The 20,846-nt window shown below is 40.5% G+C and overlaps 1 protein-coding gene across 10 annotated transcripts in view; it reads left to right on the top strand.

Moving 5' to 3' along the window:
• itpr1b (inositol 1,4,5-trisphosphate receptor, type 1b) overlaps nt 1-20,846 on the top strand; it is an 81,997-nt gene extending 61,151 nt beyond the window's left edge. For all 10 annotated transcript variants that reach the window (XM_069714328.1, XM_069714292.1, XM_069714269.1 and 7 more), the window contains 10 exons: nt 1,830-1,955; nt 6,126-6,301; nt 6,718-6,882; nt 7,159-7,348; nt 7,727-7,819; nt 8,736-8,884; nt 10,113-10,278; nt 11,205-11,365; nt 17,943-18,104; nt 19,501-20,846. In XM_069714328.1, coding sequence (XP_069570429.1) covers nt 1,830-1,955; nt 6,126-6,301; nt 6,718-6,882; nt 7,159-7,348; nt 7,727-7,819; nt 8,736-8,884; nt 10,113-10,278; nt 11,205-11,365; nt 17,943-18,104; nt 19,501-19,587 — 1,475 coding nt within the window. In that variant the 3' untranslated portion in view covers nt 19,588-20,846. The remainder of the gene's footprint in view (nt 1-1,829; nt 1,956-6,125; nt 6,302-6,717; nt 6,883-7,158; nt 7,349-7,726; nt 7,820-8,735; nt 8,885-10,112; nt 10,279-11,204; nt 11,366-17,942; nt 18,105-19,500) is intronic.

Below are 20,846 nucleotides of genomic sequence, written 5' to 3'. Positions count from 1 at the left end.
ACAAATGAAGGAAGCCAACTGAGTTAGCAGGATTCTCCAAATCTGTCCCATTTTAATGGGATTAACAGGCTGACCTGTTAATCTACCTGCTAGCATGAGGTCACACTCAGTCAGACAGCCTTTGCTTCTGACATGGCACAACCTTACTGCAGACAAATCACAGCAGGGTAATGGACACGTCAGCATAGGGGAGATTAGAAACAGGATGCCAACACATGGGGAGATGTTTTCTGAGCACCACATAGAAAGAATAGTGAAGGGAAAAAAATCCAAACGTGCCTCCTCCTCACGTTAGTCTTTTATTTTTTCCCTAATGATAAATGCAAGAGCCACAAGTGTATTATATTAGTTAATTTGAATTCCGGGAATATAAATCATTACATTTCTGAATTATGCTCATTGTGCAGGAACTAAGATATGTAAAATATATTGAAAGACATTTATGAATGACGCTCCCTTTTTTTTGTGATTTAATGACGTCATGAAGGCAGCAGGTGCCAAACAGAGAGCTGCATTAGACATGGGAGCATGTCGTTTTTCTACCATGTGACAGAGTATATTATTTGTGTTTTCAGTTAACGCTTTGCTGCGTAAAATAAAGATAAAAGGAAAAGAGTTTAAAGATCTAGCTCGTAATCGTACGAAACGAAGTCACTGTGTCCGCAGCTCATTAGCGGCTTAATAATGGACAACGCAGACGGAACGCTGCTACAGTAAATCAAGTAGTTATTCATTCATACTCTTTTCAGTTTCCCTTTGAACCCCTGACTGATTCTCCGTCAGTGTTTGCTTTGTTTACGTCTGTACACTCTTGGTGGAGGAGCACGTTGTGGCCTGCCCCATGGTCAGGCCTGAAGGAAGTCTATAATGTGAAATCATGTGAGGAGAACCACCTCTTCCCTATCTAAAATGAATCAGCACAGCAAGAGACTACATTGTTCCGCTGGTGCGAACCACTCGTCATAAATATGGTGACTTCAGTTGCTAAAAGTCCCCACCTTCTTTTCTAATGAATAGCTGGGCTCAAAATAGCATTGGCCACGATACTGATCTCCTGACCAAGGTCTAAAGAGGGCCTGTGTGTCTGTATACAAATATGTGCATGTGTTTTTTACTCTTCTAAAATTAGAATGGTTTAGTTGATGTGAAACATGGATGACTTTTGGTTTTCTTTTTGTACTTAAAATGATTTACGTTTTCCCTGATTTTACACTTCAAAGTGATTTAGTTGTTTAAAGTTTTTTGGTGATTGTAAAGTCAAAGAGACCTCACAGAGCATTGTGGTTTGTTTGATTTAATGTGTCCCCCCTCCCCCCAAATCACATGTATCAAATCAACCAAAAAGTTCATCTTAGATTTAGGGTGTTTTGAAATGAATGGCTAGTTAAAAAAAAAAAAACATGTTCAAAATGTTCTGTTCACCGCTTAGGTTATTGATGTCATAAATTGTTAATGGCACCATTTTATAGTTGCAACGCAAAATTTTATAGGGAGAGTTTTGAAACTGTTGTAATTGGATAACAAAAACTGCTGTCAACAAATGTAGTTCAGGGGTTTCAGTGGCATCTTTACAGCAGAGTTGGGTATATGTAGTGCAAAGTCAAGCCTCCCCATCTTTTCTTTGATTAATATTCATTGAAAATTTAATTTGAATCCATTTAGCTAATTTTGATGTAAAACAATGATTTGTCATAATGTGTTTTACTTGCTGTAAACTAAAGTGCTCTATTAGCTAAGCTGTAAAAAGCACAGTTAATGTGGAAATGTCTGCATGATGCTGCAGTGCTCTCTCTGCAGTACAATGACCTGTGTGGATTTGCTTCCTCCAGCCCAGCCCATCCTGTACTGGTGCTCCAGGAACATGTCGTTCTGGAGCAGCATCTCCTTCAACCTGGCTGTGTTAATGAACCTGCTCGTGGCCTTCTTCTACCCTCTGGAAGGTGTCCGAGGTGGAGGTCAGTCAGTCTTCATCTTTTAAACTCTTGGTTCGTCCTTATACACTCACCTTGTTAAACTCTTTATTTGAGGGTCTGGAGGGATATTGTGACATGGGTGCAGCTTCCTGCTGCCAGGTGAAAAGAAACATCAGTCAGCTCAGCGTGTGTCAGAGGAAGTTTTCGTAGACCACCTCTGGGCAACTTTGGAGTTAAGGTCAATGTAAACTCTCATTAGTCTGAAAGATGGAGAGGAAGAGATTTTGTGTCAGCCAGTTTCCAAAACCACTCAATTGGAAGCCACACCCACTTTCCAGAGTCATTGACAAGTTGTGAAAATGGGAAGAGCTCTACCACGGTCCTTTTCTCTTCTGTCCCTGTGTGAAAATGACAGTGACATTAAACAGGGCTTCATGTTTACAGGTTTGAGCTTAAAGGGGACAAACTGAAGTGATGTCACATGAGTTTGTGTCAGTTGGAGACGAAGACTACAAGTTTTTTTTTTTGGGGGGGGGAGTTAGTGTTATAAATAACGTAGCTTAGCATATTATCTCTGCTTGATGTTAAATATGCCATTACTCCCATAACACACCCTGATCTCAAGCTGAATTATCACCGTTCAGCATGTATTGTGGGTGATAAAGTTACGCGATTTTGACAAGAAAGATCATTGCATGGAAAGATAATATCTCTGCTCACCTGCATCACTGTAGATCTTTTTCTTTTAACGCTTTAAGCATGAGTCAAGCAGCATTTTAGAAGAGTGATGTTAAATTCATGGGGCACCATTTTTAGGATTCTTTGCTCAAACAATAACTTCATATCTGCTTAACGCCAGCTTTAAAAAATGGGATGATTCAAAGTAATCACAAACAACAGAAGTGTTTTCAATTTGAGATCTTAACTGCAGATAATAGATTGCATCATTTAACAGCTCCTAATGTGACTGAGCATTCGCATCCCAGAATTTGCGATTTCTTTTTTTTACATTTTTTTCATCGCATTTGGCATGTATCACATACAGAAAGATGCATTATTAGTGCAAAGACTTTACAGAAGTTCCCGTACCTGAGAAACCTCATTGGGTGTAGCCTCACACCTGCCTAACAAAAGTGAGTTTCTCCACAAGCAGAGGTGTGATGTGAATGTAATCCTAGCTGAAGACTTGGATCTTGAACTTCAGTCCCCTCACAAAAGAGCAAGATGGATTTGTTCTTAATTAGGTCCTGACCTGTTTATTGATTCGGTACCTTTTCTGAGCTTGACACTAACACGACTCAACATCTCATCAGAGTTCTTGTCTCATCTCCCAATGCTATTGGTTTGAGTAGTTATCTGCTCTGTATGTAACACTCCTGGTAATTAGGTGTGTATTTGTATGCATGTGTGTGCGTGTGCATGCAGACTGTAAATACTGTGGTCACCCCATAAGGCCAGAATTTCTAGCGGGAAATACAATATCATGCTTCATCACTGACTGTGGAGCTCGAGATAGCATTTAAAGGGACACCTACCTGATTAGAGGCAAATACACATACAGCAAGAGTTCAAATGCAATATTTTACACTTTCCTTGGGATTTATTTGTGGTCTTGATGTCCATAAGATATTCTGTGCTTTTTTTTTTTTTTTTTAAAGTGTTGCATTCATGTCACATCAGTTATTGTAATTAGTGGTTTCTGTCCTTAGCATTCAACAGTTGATCATGTCAACTTAAGTCCATCATTTAAGACAATTAAACACAAAAGTTCATGAATTCATTGGGATATTTTCAAAGCACAGTATTTTTAACCCTCACACGGCCGCAGTCTCACAACCATCCTGTGATTTCTAGGTTGGCATACGCTCATAATTGTTAAATCATGAGAATCTTTCCAGTTGCTGTCAATCATCCCACCTGAACATGGTAATAAAGTTCATAATTTAAATGAAAATCATACTCTGAGGTACCTGACAAAAAACAAGTCTATACTACCTTCATTGGTTAATCTATTATCTGTTGTGTGTTAAGTCATTTTGGGATTTCACTGTACATTTTTTTGAACAAAAACATTGTCAATAATTTTGCCAGCCCTTAAGCATCCGTGATGTCATTGTAATGTTAAATCAAGTTTTCAATGTATGCATAAAAAACAGAGGCAAAAAAATGTATCAACACTCATAAATGAAGAGAGTTCTTAATTTAAAATAATAATAACATTTTCAAAAACTTCTTAAAGAATAACAAAGACAAAAAAGCAGGGTTAAATCAGCGTCTTTGTGGGATCTACATATTTGACCTCGTTCCCCTCATCATGTTAACCTCTGCTCAGTCAGGTTTTTTCATATAGCCCTACTTTAGAGATTTAGGCTGGGAAACTCTGTGCTGTTGGGTCACAAGGTGTAACAGATTACTTCAGATAGGGAATTCATTCCAACAGAGATGTCGAGGGACATCAGTTCCTGCGTGAGAGGAATTTCCTCACCACCCAAAGGACAAAGTGACAGAGCTGAGTGTGTTTTTACGTGCATTTTCTTTTTTTTTTTGCTTATTTCTTTCCTTTTTTCTCAGTTCTCCTTGAGGGCAGTGTTTGTGGGGATGTGAAAAGCCGCATCCATTAAGGCTTTCATTGTTCCACTGCAAAGAGAAGCACACATTGTGACTCGCATAAACTTTCAATTGTTCTGGCTGGGGTCAAACGGCGAGGTCCCTTTTGTTTGAACTTCCTTGCAGTGGAGTAGAAGAGACAAAAAAAGAGGTTGTTAGCTTCGCTTTACAAACTCACTGTGGTTTGTGGTGTCAAAGGTCTTCGGAAAGCTTAGAAGTTCATCCCGGGCCATGCCAGTCTGTTCAAAATGGCTTAAGTTATGTTGGCTTTCAAATGAAGCTAGTTATTATGCATTAAGAAAAAAATCTGAGCCTTTAGTTGCACAATGATGAATGCTTATGTCTAAACAGATGCATACACACAAATCCAGGACAGGCACTATGTCCTGGACTCATATGAGCTCCGATGGTTCTTCATATTCATGCAAACTGATTATGAAACTCCCCCACTGGACTTAATTTGGTCACAACTAGCATTTATTGCGAGTGTTACAACACTACAGAAATCTGTTGTAGGGGACAGTTTTCAGTGGCACCCGGAAGTGTGGAAGTCAGTAATAAAGGCTTGAATATCTCCAGGCTATCGAGCTCCTGTAGATTAATGCTGCGGTTCAGGTCAGGTGGGGGTTTGTGTCGACCAGTAATCGTGGACAGTGGAGCTTGTAGCTCAGCCGCCTTTTAACATTGAGAAACTTGGATCTGTGTAGTGTAAGTAGTTTAGTGTAAGGTTAAGTCTCTCTATCTTCTTATAGCTGCAGATGAGCAATGAATGGCCTCAGACTGTAGGTGTGTGACGTCCGAGCTACTGTGTCTGGGTTGGGTGCCAAATCCGGATGCGCAGGCAGCCTGTTACGATGCTGTACCTAGGACCATCGCGGATGAACTTGGCTGGAGCCAAATGTATTTTTAGCCAACAGGAGGTTATGTAACAAGTACCTGTTATGTTATCTGTACACACAAGAAGGAAGCCTCGGAAGGAAGAGGATTGAGGGAGAAATCGAGAGTGATCCTTTTAGTGCCTCGGACAAAAGTGACCGACTTCCTTTGCAACGTGACAAATGTGTTTTTGTGTGAGCATGCAGGAATTAGATTGACAAGGTGATGCAGCTTTTCCGCTGCTCTGGACTTGGCACTGAGCTGTTTCCTGGTGAGCTCATGATAATGCTTTGCTGACCTCCAATGATTAATGTGGAACATTAATTGTCTAAAAAAATAACACTACCACACACACACAAAAACATTATTTTTTTACCTTCTTTGAATAAGACATTCTGCCTTTGAGGGAATGTTGATCTACAAGTTTCCAAAGTATATTTATGAATAAGTAAATATGAATCAAGGGCTTACTGAAAAGAGCATGCATGCCTTCTTTTTCTGCAAGTATGAAATTGCTGCATTAATGCTGATGCCACAGTTCTTTGTGAAACTGTAAAGAAGACAAACTGGTGAAGTATGGTGTACAGATGTCAAGTAGTGTGACATGTATCACTAATGAGGGAAAAAATAGGAAAATAAAATGTTTGTACCTACTTTAGTTGACTATAATAGAAACGATTGAAGGGAAAGTCTCACATCTCTCCCCGATGTGACCTCCTCCGTCCTCAGGCACCCTGGAGCCCCATCTGTCTGCCCTGCTATGGATGGCCATGCTGGTGTCTCTGGCTATTGTCATAGTCTTGCCTCAGCCTCACGGCATCAGGGCGCTCATTGCCTCCACCATCCTGCGCCTGATCTTCTCTGTCGGCTTAGAGCCCACGCTGCTCTTCCTGGGAGGTTTCAATGTAAGTGTGCATTAGTGTGTTTCAGTGTCAGATTCAGATATGCTTTACTGCCCAGTGGATGATCCACTGAAAATTTGTTTTAGCACAAGTCGCAATCACATACCAAACATTAAGCTAACATTGAACTTGCTCATACAGGAGTAATGTGTACACAGTGGCGACTGCCAGTAGTGTAACGCAACATTAAGTATTCAACCAACACTTTGCAAGTGGACATGCAGGCACACTGAGTTGTTAGGTAGCATTACAGCTGCTAATAGAAATGTGCCGATGCATAACTCCAAGGGATTCAACCAGTAGGCAGGACAATGGCCATTTTGAAATCGCAATACCACCATAAACCTTACTTTTTTTTACTCTCCTTGAACATTCTGTGTTTCATTTCTATGTGATGTGTGCTTTCCTTTGTTCTTCAGCTATGTAATAAGGTCATCTTCCTGACGAGCTTCGTTGGGAACCGAGGAACCTTCACACGTGGCTACATAGCCATGATCATGGATGTGGAGTTCCTGTACCACCTGCTCTACCTGATTATCTGCTCCCTGGGGGTCTTTGTCCATGTCTTCTTTTACAGTCTGCTAGTACGTGAGCGCACATACAAAACATATAATCTTAACCCTATTCACTGCACAACTATTCAAATGCTAAAAATGACAGTAAAAACTAGGTTTCATCTTGTCCTGAATAGAAATGAAGACAGCATAGTGTACAATTGTTCATTGTTACTTTGCATTGCTACCAAGAGAAACGTGAGATTTATCCACCCTCATGGTCTCATTTACACATAAAGTTCCTCCTTTTTAATGCACGTTTCACAGACAGATACACACACACCTCTGAATCCTTCCTCTTTTCAGCTCTTTGATCTGGTTTACCGAGAGGAGACCTTGCTGAACGTAATCAAGAGCGTCACCCGCAATGGCCGCTCTATTGTTCTGACAGCCGTGTTGGCTCTTATCCTCGTCTACCTATTCTCTATTGTGGGCTATATCTTCTTCAAGGACGACTTCATTTTGGCTGTCGACAGGATACCCAACAAAACACTAGGTAAGTCCAAATACAGGTTTCCTCTCATTCCCTTCTTGGGATGAACATGCGTTTCTTGTCCTCCCTGACCCAGACACTCAAGATACTGAAACATGGAATTACATTTCATTTAGCTGACGCTTTTATCCAAAGCGACTTACAATAAATGTTTTCTTCAGTCGCCAATACACACTGCATGTCTGAAAAACATCAGTGTCGCAAAAGAATTCAAGAAATGTGTCCAATTTTTCTTCATTAATTTCCTTTAAAACTATCCGCCTTTCTTTTAGCATCACCTACACATTGCGTCACAGTGGAAAAATAAATGTTTGACTCACAAACGTGAAACCTGTACAGTTTATGCAGTTGCATAATGTATTGTTGTTCCCAACTGAACAGAACATGGAGCCAGTATGGTGGGAGAGTTCTTCTCCGGTGGAGTGTGTCAGAAAGAAAATGGAGAGAACTGTTCAGCAGAGACCGTGATGGATGGTAGGTTGAAAAAAACGAGAGGTAAATGTGTGCATGTGTACATGAGGTTGCGGGCTCGAAGGGTTATTTTAAGTGTTAATCCATGTGTTTGTGCATGCGTGTCTCTCAAGAGATTCCCGAGTGTTAGTGTATGACTACGTGCTCATGTCTCGCCTGTGAATGTGTGCGCTTGTATGTGAAGGTCATTATGTCTGTGCAGATTTCTGACTCATCCAGAGCTGATTCGTCCCACTGAGCTGCAAATCTGGGCAGTCGTGTGGTCATGGGATTAAAACCGGCTGGACCAACTTAGGGCTTTAAGGGAGCTGAGTGAAACGCCAGGGGTTCAGACTCCTTGTGGTCACGGGGGGCCGAGCCTAAGACCTGATGTAGGGGCCAGGGTTGAAAGGTCAGGGATTAATTATCATCAGGTACAAGCAGGTCGACGGGTTCACTCAGAGAGCCTTTCACTGCAAATAATGAGTTCTTGCAAACCGACTGACCTCGATGGGAAAAGCCACCATTCAAAGATGAACACATGCAGCACCTTAAAATTGATCAGCCAACCGTGTTGAATCCTCAAACTGCCTGGGCCTGACCTTCTCTAGGCTTCTATGTCTGTCATCACCAGGCTGGCTAATTATGGTAGTCTGGTGACTTGTACAATCTCGTTACGCCCCCAGACCCCTGATGGGACTGATTCAATAAAGCAATAATAGACTATGTATTAGAGAATTAAAGTTCAAATGCATGTAGTGTTGGTAGAATATTTTATCTATTTTCTGAGTAGTTGTCATCTTTGTGGGCTTTCTTTTTTATGAATTTTTGTGGAAAGGTATTGTTTAACGGTGATAGTAATGCAGCAGACTGAGCGGATGAAACTTTACACCCAGCCTTAACAGGATCCCACAGTTAACATTATGGCGTGTCTCCATAGCTTCCGTTGCCATCCAGCCGTCAGCAGTGGTGATTGAGGATAAGGAGCGATCGTGTGACTCCTTGCTCATGTGCATAGTCACGGTATTGAGTCACGGCCTCAGGAGTGGGGGAGGAGTTGGGGACGTCCTGCGGAAGCCATCCAAAGAGGTACAAAGAAAAGGAACACGGTCACAAAGAAAAAAATCACAACAAAGGTTCTGAGAGTGTAAAGAGCAGTTTGATTAAATGCCCAGAATACTCTTTGTTGGTCTTTAAACTCTGCGCTCTGCTCTTGCACTGATATCAGAATGCAACACACATCAAACATGCTTTTCTACTCTACTCCCACACACACACACACACACACACACACACACACACACACAAAGGTTCAATTAAGTTGAATTCAATTAAAGTGGATGAAGGACACCGATAGATCTTTTAAAAAGGGCATTTATTTTTTAATGAGGCCATGAAAGGATCAACCACTTAATTTCCCCCAACTTCAAAAAAATACATGACATGTTTGACCCAATAAGCAGAAAATAGACAAGTTTTGCATCTGGTGGATGAGATTCTTTGGAAGCAGTGCAGTGTGTCTGAAGAAGCTCTGTGACGGAAAGATGGGCTCTGCTGAGGTTCAAAGAGTTTGCCGAGGGGACTTTCATAACTCTTAACATGCCAGAAAAAGCATTAACTCTGCTTATCCAGGATATGGACAAGCTTGTACACTACCACAACATGCTTTAGATCTGCAATTTGACCCCCAGAAATAAACCATGTGTCATAAAGACTTCTATTAGTTTAACAATCATGTGAATGTTCAATACTGTTTTCAGTAGTGTTTAACAGAAGGGTGTCTTGTGTACAGCTGGACCGTACTCCGCATGCAAAGAGGGCACTACGAGTCACCCCAATGTTTATTTAACAAGACAATATTAGACAGAAACTGAATTCTTATTTACATAGATGTAACTTTTTTGATTATTTGATAGTTTAAAAACAATCTTCACAGCTTCACTGTGCAGCGTTCATATTGATCTGCTGAAGGTGGAAGCTTTGTGTGCTCACCTTAACTCTCAGTTCAAAAACATGTACAAACAAGCATGTTTTAGGGGCCGGTATGCGAGTCACACGAGTGGTGTGTAAAACTGAAACCTTGAGTACACGTACGCTGTGAAAGCAGGTAAACTGTTGAGAGAAAGAGTTTATATACAGTTAAGAATTAAGAATAATTAAGTAAACTTTCCTGACAAAAAGCTAATTCAGACACAAACTATTATTCAAAGCAGATATTTTTGATATGCCTGTACAACTTCATCTGTGAGTAACTGATTGAGCTTCATTTCGGCTCATCGTGCTCATTCTTAAGAGTTTCCTGTCTTTGTTTCAACAGGAACCCCTGTTTGCAGCCAGAGTTATCTACGACCTGCTCTTCTTCTTCATGGTCATCATTATTGTCCTCAACCTCATCTTTGGTGTCATCATCGATACATTTGCTGACCTGAGAAGCGAGAAGCAGAAGAAAGAGGAAATCCTGAAGACAACATGTTTTATTTGTGGTGAGAAAACAAATTAAGTTGCATTGTCTTTGTATGGTGTATGGTGATGCAGAAAAAAGACGAGAGAATATATTAGAGCCATTCTGTCTACTCAACAGGAACATTGTTTCGTCATGCTTATGGGACCATGTGACTCATGACCTTTTTCCAATCATTGCTGTATTGCAGTCGTACTCCCTTCGTAGAATTACAAAAAAAAAAAAAAAAAGATCTTTCGAGTGAAAGCTTCACTTGATACTTAACACGCTGCATGCAGCCTTAGTGGAGCAGCACAATCAGCAGGTGTGAACGCCAAAGCTTGCAAATGATTACGAAAAATCAAATGAGTGGTCTGCTCAGAGCCTGCTCTTGTATGAGCATGCGACTGCTGTGTTGCAGCTTCGCATCAGGGCTGTTTTCAGAATGGGGGCTGTTAAAAACATACGCCTCCTCTTCCCAGAATGAACAGTTAGTCATGGCAGGTGCTGCTGTGGAGGAGGCGTGTTTTTTCCTGTTGGCATTTGGTTCTTGACCATGTTAGACTGTACATACAATCGTACACTGGCCTCGTCTGTCACTGAAAGGCATTTCATGTGAATAATCAGTGGTCAGCTCTGGTAATTCTTACTGCTTTATGTTGGGCAACACTATTAAGGGTTTATCCTTATTTGCAAATGCAGTGCAAGAATGTATATGGATCACAGAGATTTGGTGTGACAAGCAATTCATGAAGACTTTAAGTAAATTTCACTTCTTACGTTTTGTCTGCCCATTCCCTCATGACCCTATTTCCTCTTGTTTGTTTTGTCACTCATCCTAGTTTAGGTCACAAGAACGACTATGTCATCTTGCCGCACAGTGTGTTTCTTCACTCTTCCTAGGAAATGACAGTGACATTTATTTTGTGCATGTGGTTGTCTCTGTGTGGTGTATCCTTTCCTTCTTAGGTTTGGAGAGAGACAAGTTTGACAATAAGACGGTTACCTTTGAAGAACACATCAAAGTTGAGCACAACATGTGGCACTACTTGTTCTTCATTGTCCTGGTGAAGGTGAAGGACTCGACAGAGTACACTGGCCCGGAGAGCTACGTGGCTGAAATGATCAGGGTAAGGATGTTGTCATGCACATGCATTTTTATCTTTAAGTGCTCCGTCTTCCACTTCCAGTTAACTCAGATAGGTTTATGTTAGAAATAAATAAATACCGGGGTATCTGCAGGTCATAAATAGTCTTTATAGGCTTTGAATTCAGTTGCAACAGGAAAAAAAAAAAAAGCCAAAGAAGGTATTTAAAAGTCTTGACTTTTAATGACCTGCTATAGACAGTAGTAATTTGACTCAACAAGTACAGCTTTCCCCCATGTTCTTACTCAGTACAGGTAACACTTGGCATACGCCTCAGAGACTACACATGCCGTATTGTGTAACACTGTATCAGCTCCTGCTGTGGTCTTTACTGAAATTAACCTTCAGTCCTGAATAACAATCTCGGTGCTTTGTGACTCCAGGTTTGTATGGGTTTGGACAGGATTGATTATTATTTTTTATTTTATTTTTTTTACCTCATTTATCCCAGAGTGCCAGGAGTGCTTTATGTAATCCCCGCCTTCGTGACCTTGAATCCTGCTAAAGTATTTTCACATCAGTCAGCTTTGAGAATGGAGAATTAACATTCAGACAGAGTCGACCATCGGCCTAAAATGTGTTAATCCCCTGAAGCAGCCAGGCCTTGTGTCAATCATTAATGCGCGCACATAACACACACACACACACACACACACACACACACACACACACACACACACACACACACACACACACACACACACACACACACACACACACACACATGCACACACTCAAACACACACGTCTCACCCTGCAGGTCACCACATGATAGAACCGTAGATAGACCAGAACATGGAAACATTCAGAACAATTTATTTTCCAATAATATTTCTATATTATTATGGTAAATATATAGAGAGAGTGAGAGAGATTGAAAGATGAAGATATATAGGGAGATGGATAGATATCTATATGGATGGATGGATAGATAGATTAATAGATAGAGTTATACTGGTATGTGTATAATGTAAGTTTTCCTTAGAGGTTATAACAATCGTGAAAATGTTGAGATCTCAACTTGTAAGTACTTCCATATGACGCAAAGATAATTGCGCATCCAGTTTGGCCGTTGTTGCCACAATTGATCCAGTCAGATGACATCTGTGGAAATTTGCTATAAAAAATGAAACTCAGAAAGAAAACTGATTATTTTGATTCTTGCATCATGCTCACAGCCTGTGAGCAATTAGAAGGCATTTTAACTGCCAAAGGAAAGCCCCTTTTTTTGAAGTGGCTGCTTCTCTGACGCACTTGTGCTGGTGTCAGTTTCTGACACTGTTTTCTATTTGATGCCATTTAGCCCACTCTTGCCTTTCGCCTTGATCTGCTACACTTAGTCATGTGAGGAACCACCTGATTTGGGATTAACCCCCCCCCTCCTATCCTCTCGCCCATTAACATCGCACCCCGCTGAGCCAAAACCAGTTTGTCAAAAGTGCATTATGACCAGCAGGTTTAAGCAGCAAGCTGAGCAGAAAAGGCGCACACTATGTGAAAGACCCCGATGACCCATCAGCTGACCCAGTCATTCTTAAAGAGTAACTCTCTGGTTGGCGACCCCAGTGTATTCATGTGTAGAAAAATGAAACAGAAACTAGTTTAAAAAAAATAAAAAAAAATAAAAATGCACTACAATAACATTTCGACTCTTTTTTTTTGTGATCAATTTTATACCCGCCTCAAAAAGCTCAACTTGGTTGTGACATCACAAAAGGGAGAGCAGCCAAGCTTGGTCCAGTTTACCAACAGGAAATATTGATCTTAACAGTAATTTTGACACGTATATTCATATGCATATGAAACCACAAGTTTATCATTATGAGCCTGCTAGGAATGAAAGAGACGAGGATAAGGAGAAATCACATTTTTATCAGTGGCAAATGGTGCGAGGAGAACGAGTGAAGTAGGCAGGTGTCTTGGCGAGTGAACGATGTTTAATAAGGATAGCCAACTTTGTGTTTATAACACTACTATGCAGTTTATATCGGGATATAACAAAACGCGTACGGGATGTTCAGTTCTGGAGTATTGATACTTAACAAAACATAAAAAGAATGTGCAAGGATCAGCTGGTGTCAGCTATGTCTCGCGTCATCCAACATATAATTAAACACTACGTTTTACGGTGTCACGTGGCTCCGAGAGGCGTGGGGCAGAGAGCTAAGTATTCAAACATTCGAAGAAGAAGACTTACAGTGCACAGTTTTGTGTTGTCATCGAACTGAATCTCCGAAACCAATGTGAGGCCATTACCGCTGCTGGCGCCAGTAACAGAAGCTCCTGCTGAAACTGAGACATCTGCGTGCACTGAGGGAATCACACCAGCTACCAGTCTCACACAGTCTTGGCTTAGACATCCCGTCCGCATTCTGTCTCTGGGAACGCATTCGTCCTGTCTGAAATGAGCGGGACACGCGACCAAATCTGACACGGCAGAGAAGTCTCTTCACCTGCGGCAAACACACACTCGGGTAACACCGAGTTTGTGCAATTTGCACAAACACAATAAGTCACCTGCCAAATCGTAGAATACGAGACGGAATTAGCCAAATGGACCAATTAACTAAACCATAGCAGCTTTGACTCATTAAAAACCTACTACTGCACAGTGCATTGCGGTAGAGGCGGTGTCCTTATGTGATGTAATATGAAACATTTGGATATTTTTATGAACCTAGCTCGAAATGACTACTCTTCAATCTAAATGGCTGGCTTTCACGTCCCATAAAATGGATAAAATAGTGCATTAACCGTTCAAAAACTAATTTCAAAAATACAATAAACTACAAATTTAGTGAAAGATTCAACTTTCTTGTTGCTCTTCAACATTAGCTCTCGGCTTTAAATCCAAGTGTTTAATGCAGAGCCTCCATGTGGTCTGCAAATTCCTTTTATTCAAATTCCTTTTTGAATAAATTACTCCATTACTTTTCTTCTTGTTCCATTTTGCTTCTGTATTTTAGGCATCTGATAGAGATTTATCTCGCAGTCCTTACAAGTGATTTTCATCTGAAATGCAATGTGTAAGGCCAATCTTTTTTCAATCTGTACAACCTCTCCCACGTTGAGTTTCAATTTATTTGATGCTACAGTAATGTGGAAGAGGAAACAGGACAGAAGGAGGTGTAGAAGTCAGACGACTCTGACAATGACTAGGATTGACGTCAATGTTGGAGGACTCTGGCTGAAATGTCATATCCAAAGTGTGAAAAGACTATGTTTACCTCACACCTTTGCCCTAATTCTTGTAGTCGTAGCGTTACAGACACAGAAAGATTTCTCTACTCCGTGAGCAGATTTCAAAGATCTGAAGCCGTAAACATTGAAAATAGTTACAATTTGATTACAGCATGGAAAATCTTAACCCATATATGTATGTGTCTGTTTAAATGCATTAACATTTGTTGACAATTATTCGCATATTTGTGGAATGAGGGGGCTGTCAGCTCGTCAGGTGGCTTGTGGCATGACTGTAACATTTTCTGTTGCTGTTTTAACCACACAGCATCCTGTTTCTCTGTCATGGCCCGTGCGGTTTTAATAATGAAAACTTCTGTCATTTCCATTGAACCGGCATGTTGTAGACTCTAAAATCTTGTCTGTCTCTCTCAGTTTACTGGAAGCGCTTTCATTTGTAAACACTGGGGATGGAAAGAGGCCCGGGCCGCTGCTGACAAAGTCGTCAAACTAACACGTGCGTGCTTTTGGCCAGCAAGGAGAACCCAGTGAGGAAATGACTTGTTAATGTCACGTTCAGCGCTTTTATTTTTGTCATTTTTTTGGAGTTGACCTGAGTGTAAGAAACAGTGGTGACAGAAATGATTAAAATATATATATATATATATATATATCACATCTGTATTTCTTATGATCTCTAAATGTCAGATATGTTGAAGAGATTAAAACACTGCAAGGGTTTAAAAAAAAAAAAACTAAAAAAAAACACTGCACATTCTTACTCCATTTCACACACAGCCAATATTAAAAAATATATATATATAAACTTCTATTTATTAAAATAAGGAGGTGTACTGAGAAAAGTTGGAGCTTTGTTCAGATATAGTAAGTATGTTTGGAGGAGGGGGAGCGGGGGTGAACGAAGTAAACATAGCCTCTATCTCTTTACATTCAGGAAGTGGAACTTGCTCAGCCATCCTCTCCTCCTTTCAGAATGAGTGTGTGCTGTTCATTATCTTAGTGATGTGTGATTCCCCTCAGGCTGCTGTCAGACCCAGGACTGGTTTGTGGTTCTCGCGACCATCTCGCTCTACCGTGCGCATCCAAATCAGCCGCTGAAACCTCGGGGGCTTTTTCAGCCCGGTTCTCTTGGCTGCACGCTGCTTCTGGCCTTCCAAGCCAGTGACCTCAGCGGCTACGCTGCATCCTCCCTGGTCTTTTGCGCAGCGTTAGAGCAGATTGTGGTGCTGATTGGGAGCACATGGCACTGAAACAGACGTGTGTTTGTGAATGAGAGTGCAGGCGTCCACATGACTTTGGCCAATTTGGGAGAGCGCACTATAACAGTGGCATGTGGTAGTGAAGTGACAAAGGAGATAGAAGCGTGAAGGAATGCAACCGAGTGGCCTTCAAACGTGTTGAGCGCAACAGCCTCTGAGGAGCCGGCTGACTTCATGTCTTTGTCCTTTGTGCATTTGCAAGTTAAGTGAATGCATGTAACACCAAATTTACATATATTCTGTGAATAAGTACTTTTAACTTTCAATATTTTTTACATTTCTATTGCTCTCTCTACTAATATTGGGGGAGGACATTCCACCACATATAAGTATAGAAAAATTATTTTATTTTATATCTATATGTGTGTGTGTGTGTGTGTGTGTGTGTGTGTGTGTGTGTGTGTGTGTGTGTGTGTGTGTGTGTGTGTGTGTGTGTTACTTTCTTACTTTCTTTGAAGTTACAAACCTTAAGATTGTTCATTTGACAACAAATAAAAATTTTATTGCAATTAATGTTAACAAAAAAAAACTTTGACCAAATATAAGTATAGAAATAGGGTATTATTTTAGTTTTTAGATATTCTTATAATTTATAATACCTTCTTTTAAGTTACAATCCTTTAGATTTTAGTCTTGGTTGATTCTGAAAGAAAGAAATATTACATTGCTAGTATTGTGGGTAGAAATCCTAGCATATTTATGGATAGGAAAAAGGCTTTCCTTCAATTTTATTTAATTTTTAAAAAAAATACATAACGATTCCACCAATAATCAGGCCTCCTTGATTGAACCCATTATAACTGGTATCAGTCACTCATCAGTCAGCAACATCAACGACTCAGCCTTCAGTCAGAAATATGTGGAACAATGTGGAACAATGGTTGCATGAAACCAACTGCCTTTGAAGCACCAGTGTACTAACATGCTTGTGCATTTCTTACATTCCCTGTCAGTGAAAAAGCTTCTTCAATTCTGATACTTCAGCGATATGAAAGAACTGATACAAGTCTTGTGTAAAACTTGCATGTAGCTGCTGACACAGCACAAGAGTCAAAGAGCTCATTAATGACACTCTACTGTAACTTCTTATTAGTAAACATCACTGCTCCAGCCAGTATTTTAGAAAGAATTCTTCTGACCCACCATCCCACTCTTCAAATAAAGCCGTTACACTTAGACCTGCCGCAACTCCAACAGAAGAAAAAAAAAAAAAAAACCTCAGCAGCTCACTTCCTGCTGTGAACACCTGATTTAAGTGCTCGGTGAAACAACCTATTCCATGTCTTATCTTTGAGTAATGTGTACATCGCAGCGCTGCATGTGAGGCGATGCGTGTAGAACCAAAAGAGGACGTTTTCCTCGTGTTAGTTTGGCCAGGTTCATGGTGCGTGGGACAGAAGCAACCAACACGTGAACTCCTGTTCTGAGTGATTTGGGGAATACGTACACATCCCATGTGATTCTAATTGTGGAAAGTCCCATCGTGATTAGTTTGATTCTGCTTTCAGAGGAAGATTCAAATCACTGCACACGGCAAAGAGGCAAAACTTGGTCTGAGATGACAACCACAAATTGAATTTGATTTGATTTAATTTGTGTTATTATGTGTGTATTCAACCCCACCATAAAATAACATTGCACTGTATTTTCATTTCATAGCACCTGACACTTTTCATTCATCCCGAGCTGTAATTATTTATTTGTATTTTATTGTATTTGTTTTTGTGTATATAGTCTGTGTGTGTGTGTGTGTGTGTGTGTGTGTGTGTGTGTGTGTGTGTGTGTGTGTGTGTGTGTGTGTGTGTGTGTGTGTGTGTGTGTGTGTGTGTGTGTGTGTGTGTGTGTGTGTGTATTTATTCATTGCTCTTGTTTGTTTTTTTGTTTTTTTTTCTAAAATAATTATTTTCATCCATCTTATTTTTATGTATACGTATTTGTACATTTGTTCTTATTGTGTGCACCTTCTTTGTGTTTCTATGTTGCCGTGACGACTAAATCTCCCCACTGTGGGATGAATAAATTATAAGTCTTTAAACCATTTGAAAATCCATGTCATTATGTGTTGACGTGCTCTAACCATCCAGATTTCTGTTTGCCAGGATCACAACCTGGACTGGTTTCCACGGATGCGGGCCATGTCGTTGGTCAGCAGCGACGCAGACGGGGAGCAGAATGAGATCAGAAACCTGCAGGAGAAACTGGAATCCACCATGAAACTGGTGTCCAACCTCTCGGGCCAGCTGACCGAGCTCAAAGAACAGGTTGGTTTTGACGAACACCAAAATGATGACGAAGAATTGGCCTCTGACGTCTGTCACTTTCAACGTGTGGAAACTGTGAAGCGTGAGCGATGTTTTAGTAATGTTGTGGACCGCTGACTGTGCTCGAGGTTTGTTTGTTTGCCGCTCATTGCCCTTTAGATGCAACACTTACTGAATGCAAAAGGTGATGAGTCATAGTTCACAACACAGCTCACGAAGCTCTCAACCTGATTTTATTTTCGTCATTAAGCAGCAACCTACCGTCAGCTTTTGTGGATTTCAATATTAAAACATTTGAGTTTTTATTATCTAATTTATTCATTTGGATAAAATCTTTCTTAATATTTAAAGTCCAAAGTAAACCCGAAATGCAATTTCCTCCATAAACAAATAAACACTCTCGTGCTTCTTAGTTATGTAACGATGCATTCTGTTGATATTGCGTGTGAAGGCAAATGAGGATGAATTGCACAGTTGATGCAATCTACTGTTCCTAGTCAACAGAATTGTAAAAATATCTTTACCCTTGAAATGAGAACTTTGTGAGGAAGTGAATGTTTCCGAGGCATTTTGACCCAGACAGTGAGGGAAATGGTTGTTGTTCTGCTGAAGGCGTTGAAGGGCACTTGTAACATCAGTCCCATTTCACTCCAGATTCAACATGTGTGCGCATCCTGTTTGCATTTTGGATCGGATTCTACGAAGAAACCGTTGGAAAACGTACAGTTGTGTCGCTTGATGAATTGAAATGCATCATGCTGGGATGAAATGGGCATTTATTCACAGAAAAGCACAAAGGGGAAAATTATATTCCATATAGTGTGTCTTTCCAAAGAAAATTGGCTTAGTGAGAAAATTATAGTGCAGAAAAGGACGGCATTCTACTGCTAACGGAGTTTCATCAGCCCACTTGATGAGTTTGAATATTTTTCGCTCACACGTCTCTTTGCGCCGAATTATTTCTGCTGGAACACTCATTACACAACCACTCCGTCCTCTCTCTTTGAATATTGTTGTGTTTCAGTGCCGAGGTACAAATCAATACCTTTTGTTAATTAAAGTTAAGTCTTAGCAGAAAACCCACTTTCGTCTCTGCTGTTGTAAAGGTTAACACATTGACTCATATTTGCTTGATCTCTTCAAATTTCTATTGACTTAGTTTCACTATTAGTTTGTATTTGACTGCTGTCGTCAGAAGACGCAGCAAAGTGGATGAAGACGCCCGGCAAAAGTATGCGTTTCGGCTGAGCGGTGGGGAGAGTTTGTGCTGCATTTATTAGCTCCCGTAAGGCTCCGACCGAAGATCAGAGAAGCTGCCATCATATTCAGCAGAGGAGGATTTGCACGCCGGCAGGTGGGATAGTTTTTAGTCATCTGTTCTCTCTGTTGCCTGCAGATGACGGAGCAGAGGAAGCAGAAGCAGCGCATTGGCCTGTTGGGACACCCTCAGCACATGAACGTCAACCCCCAGCAGCCTGCGTAAGGTGAAGTTGGCACGGCCCCGCGAAGCAGCTCGGCGTCGGCTGTGCGTCTGGTACGGAGCACGCAGGTCGCCCCATAATGTATACTGCACTGAGTGTGAGTGTAACTTATAACGGTAGGGAAACACTGTAACATAGGTAGTCATAAGGCGATGTGTAGCTCTACTCCACGCACGTGTTACTCCACACGGTGACACTCACCCACCTCGTTCTGTTCAGTCCTGTCGGAATCGGTGCCAAATGTTTTCTACGTCGCAAATAAATTGGATTTCTAAACACATGGCCTTCACTGGTTGGACTTGAAACAATAAAGCTGACTGGACGGGAGGAATTAGTCCCATTTGTTGCTCTTCTTTCTTTCTTTTTTTTCTTTTTTTTTTCATTTTAATGTTTTCTATTTAAACCCCTGGCATAATGAGCAGTATTAAATGTCTTATTTTTGTATGTTGTGCAATATATTAACTTAAATATGCAACCTCATCGGTGTGTGGATTTAAGTTCCATTAATTATGTCTTATTTAACAGCGTGGGCCAATGTTCTTGTTTGTACTTTATTGTCACTGGATAAAATAGGCACTTGTTGGTTGTCTGTTCACAAAAATAGAGATAATATTTAATAAGCTGGCCTTCTCAATTTTATTTCTTGAAAATGTGCATACTTTTTGAGTGACAAGTGCACTCAGTAGAGATAGTATATTGTGTGAGAGCAATATATACAGATAGTTTCCTTTCACCTGTGTAAATTCAACTGTCATATCTCAGTGCTCACTTATTTTATGATAAATCTGCTTTCTTATTTAACTGGTTTGTAAAGGACATTTAGAACGGTGTTTAAAATCTCCTCCGCGACACTCATGCTATTACACTTTGCTGAGGTGATGTGTTATTTTTGCAGTGATAAACATCACTGGCAGAATTTCTCCCATTTAGCAGCAAAGAGGTTCCATTCGTGCCTGTTTTTTGTTTGTTTGTTTGTTTTTTTTGTCTAATACAAGTTTGCTGCTTGTGCAGAGTCACTAACTTTTAACATACTAGTTGGTTTTCATGCTACTTTTAGACTTACCTCTTTTTTTTTTTTTTTTTTTGATGATGATGATGACGACGACTGTGTACATAAAGTTTGTTGCTTACCTTCGCTTTTGTATAGAAAAAAAAACCCGTTACCTATGAATGTTAGGATAAAATACAAATCTAAGCACTGTCAATTTGTAAATTAAAGTAGAATTATTTATTAAAATGGATGCAATTATCCTTTACTTCA

This window comes from Brachyistius frenatus, unplaced genomic scaffold, assembly GCF_029030835.1.
Source record: "Brachyistius frenatus isolate BFR_SWC_R1_liver_20210118 unplaced genomic scaffold, ASM2903083v1 Contig_4, whole genome shotgun sequence".
NCBI lineage: Eukaryota > Metazoa > Chordata > Actinopteri > Embiotocidae > Brachyistius > Brachyistius frenatus.
Note: the sequence above shows the minus strand (reverse complement) of the source record. Positions and strands in the feature narration are given on the sequence as shown.